General features: G+C 53.0%; 1 protein-coding gene and 3 non-coding genes across 4 annotated transcripts; all 4 read left to right on the forward strand.

Moving 5' to 3' along the window:
• The first annotated feature begins 1,992 nt into the window (after nt 1-1,992).
• On the forward strand, nt 1,993-7,185 carry HSPA8 (heat shock protein family A (Hsp70) member 8). The gene is made up of 9 exons (XM_085081571.1): nt 1,993-2,151; nt 3,075-3,284; nt 3,740-3,945; nt 4,032-4,184; nt 4,291-4,846; nt 5,125-5,327; nt 5,575-5,773; nt 6,046-6,278; nt 6,687-7,185. The coding sequence occupies exons 2-9, from the start codon at nt 3,080-3,082 to the stop codon at nt 6,870-6,872; spliced, it is 1,941 nt and encodes a 646-aa protein (XP_084937697.1). The 5' UTR covers nt 1,993-2,151; nt 3,075-3,079; the 3' UTR covers nt 6,873-7,185.
• Nucleotides 4,957-5,053, forward strand: LOC146427492 (small nucleolar RNA SNORD14). Its single transcript, XR_014856440.1, has one exon. It is a non-coding gene; the product is annotated as a small nucleolar RNA SNORD14 (small nucleolar RNA).
• On the forward strand, nt 5,404-5,500 carry LOC146427493 (small nucleolar RNA SNORD14). Its single transcript, XR_014856443.1, has one exon. It is a non-coding gene; the product is annotated as a small nucleolar RNA SNORD14 (small nucleolar RNA).
• LOC146427494 (small nucleolar RNA SNORD14) lies at nt 6,353-6,449 on the forward strand. Its single transcript, XR_014856442.1, has one exon. It is a non-coding gene; the product is annotated as a small nucleolar RNA SNORD14 (small nucleolar RNA).
• Nucleotides 7,186-8,935: the final 1,750 nt, after the last annotated feature.

Raw genomic sequence — 8,935 nt, forward strand, 5'->3', positions numbered from 1 at the left:
TGGTGGATTCAGTGTGGGTTGCGCTGAGGAGCATCTCTGGAGTAAGCTGGGAGCAGAATGGCTGAACTGTGGACAGGGTGGGGTGTGCTCTGCACGCCTTGCCTGGCCAGGTGTACCACGGTTGGGATGGAATCCCCTTATCTGGAAAGGCACACTTGGTGCCCCATGACACAGAGCCCCTTCCCTTGTCCTGCTTTGAACCTTCCACACCCAAATTCCACCTCCAAACTGCCCTCGGATGTCACCCCAAGGTCCCCATTCAGGTTCCAGCCCTGTGTGTGAAGAACAGGAGCCACAAACTGGCTCAGCACCAGGGAATTCCCGTGGGTCCAGCAGATCTGCCCTGGTGCTGTGGGACTGGAGTTAGTGGGGTGAGGAACTGGAGTTAGTGGGGTTGGACTGGAGTTAGTGGGGTGGAACTGGAGTTAGTGGGGTTGGACTGGAGTTAGTGGGGTGAGGAACTGGAGTTAATGGGGTGAGGAACTGGTGTTAGTGGGGTGGGACTGGAGTTAGTGGGGTTGGACTGGAGTTAGTGGGGTGGAACTGGAGTTAGTGGGGTTGGACTGGAGTTAGTGGGGTGAGGAACTGGAGTTAATGGGGTGAGGAACTGGTGTTAGTGGGGTGGGACTGGAGTTAGTGGTCTGGCAGTGGTCACCAGCCGAGCTGGGGACTCTGTGTCACGTCCCCTCGTTGAGGTCACCCCAAATTGCCGTGGAAAGGGATGTTGACACCCATGTTTCAGGATGTGGCTTGCACACAGCAAGTTATCACGGCTGAACAGAAGGAGGAGGCTGAGGGATCTGTTGCTGTGTCCCTGCGTTGGATTTTGGAGTGTTTTTGTGCAAAGCCAACCTGGGAGCACCTGAAATGCTTTTTGTGGTGCAGTTTGAAGCTGTTAACATTGCAGTTCCTTTGCCTGTTTCCCCCTGGGCCACAGCCAGGACTTGGTTTGTGTTCTCTGCTCCAAGAAGAGCAGAGTTGGTTTGGTTTGTGTTCTCTCCTCCCTGGCCTCTCCACTCGGCCTTTATTCCATGTAAACACTGCATGTCCTGATGCAACCCACAGCACCCAGAGTGACCTCAGGTGATTCCTGACCTCTGCTCAGCTCCCCTCAGCCCCAGGGACACCGAACAGCCCTGCTTTTCCACCACTGCCCTCTGCACGGCAATAAATCCCTGCTGACAGCTGGGTTATCCAGCCGCAGCGACATGCCAAGGGGGAACACCCTGTCCTTGGCTCGTCTGGGGGCTGCTGGTGGATGGGAACATTTAAAATGGAATATAACTAATGGAGACGCTGAGATGGGTTTTGCTCTGTGGCATAAATAAAGCTCCACAAGCACGGGTTCCTGAGTGAAAGAGGGCGCGGGGGTGAAGCTGGCAGGGCTCCCTTGCCCTGCAGAAGGGAACATGGAGGATGCTGATTGTTGTGCGTGCAGACTGACCGAGCACACGCTGCGGGAAGCACTGCAGAGCCCCAGGCAATGGCTGCGAGCACGGCAGTGAGCGATGCCGCCATTCCTGAAGGGCAAGAAGCACACCGCGGGGCACACGGGGCTCGGGAGGCACAGGGGGATCCCGGCGGGCTCTGCCCAGGATCGCCCCTCATGGCGCCGCCATCTTGCGCTTCCCCTTCCCCGCCGCTCTCCTTCCCCACCGCCCTCTATGCAAATCACCCGCCATTCCCGCGCGCCCATTGGCCCCTCCCGCCCCATTGCTAAATATGCAAACCAGACCCCGCCGCGCCGCGCGCCGATTGGCTGTCGAGCCCGCCATCCCTCCGGGCCCCTCCCACCCGCCGTGTCGTCACCGGCGGCGCGGGCTTTGATTGGTCGAGCCGCGCGGAGAGCCCCGCCCGCCGCGGGGTTTGGGGGGGAGCGGGGAAAGCGCATGAAGGTTCGAGAACGCGGGGCCGGCCGGCGCGCAACGCCCCCTTCCGGCGCGCGTCACGCACGGCGCGAGCCAATCAGCGGCGGGCGAGGAGGCAGGAACCGCGCGCTGATTGGTCGGAGCTGCGCGGAGGAGGCGTGGCCTTCTGGAAGGTTCTGGGTGGGTATAAAAGAGCGGCGCGGCGGGCGCGGGGCATTGAGCGAGCCGGAGCCGAGCTGAGAGGCTGTCCCGTGTGTGAACGAGAGAGCGGGCCGGACTGCGGGTAATGGGGCTGGGGGGAGCGCCGGGTGGCGCGGGGAGGGCGCGGGGGGATGCACCCGCCTTGGGAGGGCGGAGGCAGGGTGCGGGAGGCGGCTCTGGGCCGGCCTGGGAGCGGCGGGGGGCCGCGGCGGGTGGTTTTATAGCCTGCGGGTCCGTTCCGCTGCGGGGATGGGGTTGGAGCGGCGGATACAGTCCGATTTTGGTCGCTGCGGTGCTTTTTATAATCCCGGCATTTACGGAGTTTTTTTTCTATATGTGCCATGCCGCGGGAGGGGGAGGGGATGCTCCGCTTTCTCCCGCCGCCCCCATTAGTTTCTCCGTAGCCGGGGGAGGGGAGAGGAGAAGAGGGCAGGGCTCCAGGAGCCGCAGCGCCCATCTTGCCTCCTTGAGGGGCGGCCCGAGGCGGTGCCGGGGCATAGCGGGGGCCGCAGGGCCCGGCGGTGGGGAGGGAAGGAGCCGCGGGGGTGGAGAAGGGCTGCGTGCGGCGTGCGGGGGGATGGCAGGGAGGGGTTCGGTGCCGCGCGGGCTGGGGCTGGGGCTGTGCCAGCGCACGCGGCCCTCCCGCCGGGAACTCCATTTCCCGGCAGCCCCCGGCCACGCCCCGCGGCCCCGGTCACGTTGCGTGGGCGGCGCGGTGCACGCTGGGACTTGGAGTCCGGCGCCACGTGGTGCGGCGGGGAGCCGCCAAGCGGCGGAGGAGGGGAATGCAGGCGCTGTGGGATAGCGGGGCTGGGATTGCAGCGATCAGCCTGCAGGGATCCGGTTACAACCCCTTGCCATGGGACACCTTAACCAGGGTGCTCCCAGCCCCATCCCACCTGCCCTTGAACACTAAAAGGATTGCTTAGCCACAGTTTGGGCAACATTTATCAACTTCACTTTTAATTAAATTATACTTATTTTTTCTTATGTGCTTTTTTTCAGACAAAATGTCGAAGGGACCAGCTGTCGGGATTGATCTTGGCACCACCTATTCCTGTGTTGGTGTCTTCCAGCATGGGAAGGTGGAAATCATTGCCAACGACCAGGGCAACCGCACCACGCCGAGCTATGTGGCCTTCACAGACACAGAGAGGCTCATCGGTGATGCTGCCAAGAACCAGGTGGCCATGAACCCAACCAACACAGTCTTCGGTGAGGCTGCAGGATTGGCACGTTTGATGTACCAGTTAGCTTGGCAATAAAAGATTTTTCCCTGGTTGTAAGAATTACTAATAGCAAGGTTAAAGTTTTTTCTTGCAGGTAAAAATACCTAAATTATCTCTAGTCTAAACAGAGCTGCATTATTGAAAGTATAACTTTATTATGTACAGGGAAAGCATTTTCCTTACAGCAGGTTTTTCCGGGCAGTTGGTCTTAAAGACTAACTGATAAGGACTCATTCTAATTTAAGGTTTGGCATTTGCAACTTTTTTGAGGTAATATCACTGAGTTTCTGCACATCAAAGAGGTGAAACTTAGTAGTTTCTGCCCCTGAGTTACTAAGGCAGCAGTAAAGGATAATGGTCTAGGGTTGTTCATATTTTTTAGGAAGGATTTCACATTTATAACTGAACAATCATTATTAATACAGTCAAATCCTTTTCCAGACGCCAAGCGGTTGATTGGGCGCAGATTCGATGACTCTGTGGTGCAGTCTGACATGAAGCACTGGCCCTTCACTGTGGTGAACGACGCTGGCAGACCCAAGGTCCAGGTCGAGTACAAAGGCGAGACAAAGAGTTTCTACCCAGAAGAAATCTCTTCCATGGTTTTAACCAAAATGAAGGAAATTGCAGAGGCTTATCTTGGAAAGGTGAGTCCAGGACTAAAGTGAAATGTGCTGAGTAGTTCTGTGGGAGAACTTCACATCCATAACTGAGTTGTTTATTATTTCTGCAGACTGTTACCAATGCAGTAGTGACTGTCCCAGCCTATTTCAACGACTCTCAGCGCCAGGCAACGAAAGATGCTGGAACCATTGCAGGGCTCAACGTCCTGCGAATCATCAACGAGCCCACAGCAGCTGCCATTGCCTATGGGCTGGACAAGAAGGTATGGAGGGGTCACTTTCTGTGAGCTGATAAAGTATTAGTGACTAAGGTGATAAAAAGTAGTAGTAGGGAGTGAGTTGAGTAATGAAAATTGGTGTTTTATCCAGGTTGGTGCTGAAAGGAATGTCCTCATCTTCGATCTGGGCGGCGGCACCTTCGATGTCTCCATCCTGACCATCGAAGATGGCATCTTCGAGGTGAAATCCACAGCAGGGGACACCCACCTGGGTGGGGAGGACTTCGACAACCGCATGGTGAACCACTTCATCGCCGAGTTCAAGCGCAAGCACAAGAAGGACATCAGCGAGAACAAGCGCGCCGTGCGCCGCCTGCGCACAGCCTGCGAGCGCGCCAAGCGCACCCTGTCCTCCTCCACCCAGGCCAGCATCGAGATTGACTCCCTCTATGAGGGCATCGACTTCTACACCTCCATCACCAGGGCTCGCTTCGAGGAGCTCAATGCTGACCTCTTCAGGGGCACCCTGGACCCCGTGGAGAAGGCCCTGAGGGATGCCAAGCTGGACAAGTCTCAGATCCACGACATCGTGCTGGTGGGAGGCTCCACTCGTATTCCCAAGATCCAGAAGCTGCTGCAGGACTTCTTCAACGGCAAAGAGCTCAACAAGAGCATCAACCCTGATGAGGCTGTGGCTTATGGAGCAGGTAATTAATCACTGACACTCTGCAGCTCTCGTGGTACAAACCCATGTAGGCCCTGGGTGTTCCACCTGATAAACTAAAGCTTTTCAAAGCTGTAAAAATCTCCCTTGGACTTGCAATGATGAATCAGATTCCAAAGCCATTCGTAGTTTCCACCAGAAGTCGAAAGACTTGTGTTGGTCCAAGTACCTTCCTTGGATGTCTGAGCGAGCCATGTGCCTCATCTCAGTTTGCAGTGTGTTTTTTGCAGGGTTTTTAATGCTCTTTATCTCTCTCCCCAGCTGTGCAGGCTGCTATCCTGTCTGGTGACAAGTCTGAGAACGTGCAGGACCTGCTGCTGCTGGATGTGACTCCCCTGTCCCTGGGTATCGAGACAGCAGGAGGGGTCATGACAGTCCTGATCAAGCGCAACACCACCATCCCCACCAAGCAGACCCAGACCTTCACAACCTACTCTGACAACCAGCCCGGGGTGCTGATCCAGGTAAGCAGAGAGCTCTGGCCTTAGCTGGGATTGCACTTGGGGAGTGTTGTGTCCTTAAAAGTTAGGAAACCCCTGGTTGCTGTGATGAAAGTGACTCCAAAGCCATTCGTAGTTTCCACCAGAAGTCGAAAGACTTGTGTTGGTCCAAGTTCCTTCCTTGGATGTCTGAGCGACCATTGCCTTGAGGATGGTAAATCAATAACTCATTATGATTTTATTGACATAATTGGATGGTTTTGCCCTGCAGGTGTATGAAGGAGAACGTGCTATGACTAAGGACAACAACTTGCTGGGCAAGTTTGAGCTGACTGGCATTCCCCCTGCTCCCAGAGGAGTCCCTCAGATCGAAGTCACCTTTGATATCGATGCCAATGGCATCCTGAATGTGTCTGCTGTGGACAAGAGCACTGGCAAGGAGAACAAGATCACCATCACAAATGACAAGGGTAAGGATCCCCTGCTCCTGAGGGTGGGAGAGAGGAGAGCACTTAAATATTGACTTGTGAACCTCTGCCTTCTGGTTTTGGCCATAGTTGGCATTTCCACATGGATTTATATCTGAGAACAGTCATTTTTTAGTGCAATAGTTCATGAATTCCTAAGAAGGCACATTCTGGGCCTCTTCTGCCTGCCTAAACATGAAGTGTGTAATTTTTGGGAATCAGTGGTCCTTCCCTAAAAATGAGAGTCCAAACCTCATGACTTCTGTTCCCTGCAGGCCGACTGAGCAAGGAGGACATCGAGAGGATGGTGCAGGAGGCAGAGAAGTACAAGGCAGAGGACGAGAAGCAGAGAGATAAGGTGTCCTCCAAGAACTCCCTGGAGTCCTATGCTTTCAACATGAAAGCCACTGTGGAAGATGAGAAGCTCCAGGGCAAGATCTCTGATGAGGACAAGCAGAAAATCCTGGACAAATGCAATGAGATCATCAACTGGCTGGACAAGAACCAGGTATGTGAGATGGCATGTTTACTTCTAGCCTGGCTGAGCTGCAGGGAAAGCTCAGGATGGAGGAGAAGCATTGGTTGCTGTGATGAAAGTGACTCCAAAGCCATTCGTAGTTTCCACCAGAAGTCGAAAGACTGGTGTTGGTCCAAGTTCCTTCCTTGGATGTCTGAGCAACCACAGCTTGGGAACACAGTTTCCAATCCCTCGTGTTCCCAGCTGGAATGTGTTAGAGAAGCTCTTGCTGCTCCAGGAGCAGTGTGAGATATGCTAAAGCAAACAGAAATACTGCAGGTGTGACCTGGTGGGGCTAAAGCAGCCCAGATGGTCAGAACACATAACTGAGATGGTGTTGGCTCCTCCCTGGGCTGTGCCCACAGGACAGCAGCACCTGAGCTCTCTGTTCTCTTGCAGACTGCCGAGAAGGAGGAGTTTGAGCACCAGCAGAAGGAGCTGGAGAAGGTGTGCAACCCCATCATCACCAAGCTGTACCAGAGCGCAGGAGGGATGCCCGGCGGCATGCCTGGAGGATTCCCCGGGGGTGGAGCTCCTCCCTCCGGCGGAGCCTCCTCTGGCCCAACCATCGAGGAGGTGGACTAAGGACACAGGGAAATGCATTCCACTAGCAGTTAGTGTTGGAGGAGACCCCCAGCCAGGGTGGGGGTTGGAGTGAAGGACCCAAACCTGTAGGCACATCTGGGTTTATTTTGCCAGATTAAAAACTCCATAACTCAGCTGCTGTAAGGAAAAAAAAAAATAAGAAAAATGAAACGAAACGAAACATTTTCTGGGCATTTTAAATACTTGAAAATGTGCGCAGGTGGGAGATGAATACCATTGCACTTTACAGTACTGTAAATGAGTGGAAATGCAATTCATGTCCTAAAGAATAAAAACTATTTAATGGGCATCACACTGTCTCTGCCTTCACTTCTTTCTGTCAGCTGACCAGAGTAATTAAAAGGAAAATAACCTAAATACAGGTAATTAATGCTATCTGAGCATGATCCAGGTGGGTACTGCAGTTGGGAAAAGGTGGTTGGGAAACTCCTTGGGCAGTAGGGTCTGGAAGCATTTCTAGAGAATAACTTTTAAAGCTTTTAATCATTGAGCTGTAGTGGGAAATGGCATCTTCTGAGTACTAAAATAACAACTGAGTAATTAGTCATAACAGCCACTTTAGCTGAGGCATCTCAACTTCCAAGTAAGTGAGAAAGTGAGTTCAGCAGTGTCTGAATTTGGAGAAGGTATTTGGCTGGAGGGTGGTGTTTGCAGTTATAATTGGCAATACACCATACTGTTTTATGAAAAATGATACATAGATGTGTGTTAGATGGTTGCAGTGGAATCAACAATTTTCATTGAATAGTGACTTCAGTCCATAAATTCCTTGAATGGAATTGCGAAAGAAAGGTGGGAGAAATAATCCAGTTCAGTGCTGAAAGGAGATTTTAAATAAGCACTGTCTATCACCCAGCTCCAAGGAAATGTTCTCTCCTGAACCATTCGTCTCAATCCTGCCCCAAGATCCCAGCAGCAATCCATCAGCTGATTCCTCAGCTTCCATCTGCCTTTATTTTTGTGCTAGAGCTGGGGCTTGACACCCAGAATTTAATAAAATAAAATCTTAGTGTATGCAAAGCAATCCAAGGATTCTTTCCACACCAGCATTACTGTCTGTCTCCTTCCCTCATCTCCATATCCTGAGCATAACCCCCCCTGCTCTGGGCTGTCCCTGTTCTCGGGTCACCTCTGTCCCCTCCCAGCTCCCTGTGCTGGCCTGAGGAGCAGCCATAAAACATCCCTGGACTATCCCAAACCCCAAACACAGCCCTGGCCAAGCTGCAGAGGGGGAACTCACATGTCACAGCCCAAACCAGGTGATCTTGGCTGAGGACAGAGACAGGGCTGTCCCTCAGTGTCCCCACGCTGCCTGTGAATTGCCAGCTCTTCTAATTCCCTAATAATAACCAATGAATTACCAACACTAATTAATTAGTCACACCAAACAGGGAGGGAAAATAGCAGGGTGTAAATGGGTTTTAGCTGGGGACCCTGGTGGCACTGCTGGTGCTGAGCCACCAGATAGCAGCACCTGCCCACGGAATGGCAGAGAGGCCCTGATTTAGTCACCCCCTGTAGGCTTTGAATCTCACCCTAAAGTATTTACGATGTTTAAAAGCATCCAGAGCAGCCCCTCCCATTAATAGTGAGCCCTTGGTGCCTGAAGGGATGCTAGCTGGAAATGGGGTTTGGAATGTGGTGTTTTAGGGTATTTTGTTGGGTTAAGGGTGTTCCTGGGGGTTTGCAGAGCTCTGGTTCAAACCCACAGCCTGGTGGGGCTCGGGGAGGAATTTCCCAGTTAAATCCTACAGTCCATGCTGAGGGGATGTGGGAGCAGAGGGGATAGAAGGAGCTTTGGAGAAGCTCTGACAGTTTTTAAGGAAGAAACCACAACTGAGAGTTTACAGGGGTTAAACATTTGTGTTTGGTGATTAAACCCAGCTTTACAAATAACCTGCAGGATAATTAACCTCAAGGATAATTAACCCAGCTCTGCTCCTTTTCCCTACCTTGGAGAAGAGGGAACTCCTTAACCCCCAGCAAGTGCAAAGGTGCTGTTAAACTCTTCCAAAGAGTCCTTAAAAACCTATATAGGCGAA

Source organism: Lichenostomus cassidix, chromosome 24 (assembly GCF_008360975.1).
Source record: "Lichenostomus cassidix isolate B80296 chromosome 24, HeHo_3.0, whole genome shotgun sequence".
Lineage (NCBI taxonomy): Eukaryota > Metazoa > Chordata > Aves > Passeriformes > Meliphagidae > Lichenostomus > Lichenostomus cassidix.

Bases quoted from the DNA above. Each gene is read 5' to 3' on its own strand.
- HSPA8 (XM_085081571.1), top strand. From the start codon at position 3,080: ATGTCGAAGGGACCAGCTGTCGGGATTGATCTTGGCACCACCTATTCC. The intron at 4,185-4,290 runs GTATGGAGGGGT...TGTTTTATCCAG, and splicing joins CCTATGGGCTGGACAAGAAG to GTTGGTGCTGAAAGGAATGT. The intron at 5,328-5,574 runs GTAAGCAGAGAG...TTTGCCCTGCAG, and splicing joins AGCCCGGGGTGCTGATCCAG to GTGTATGAAGGAGAACGTGC.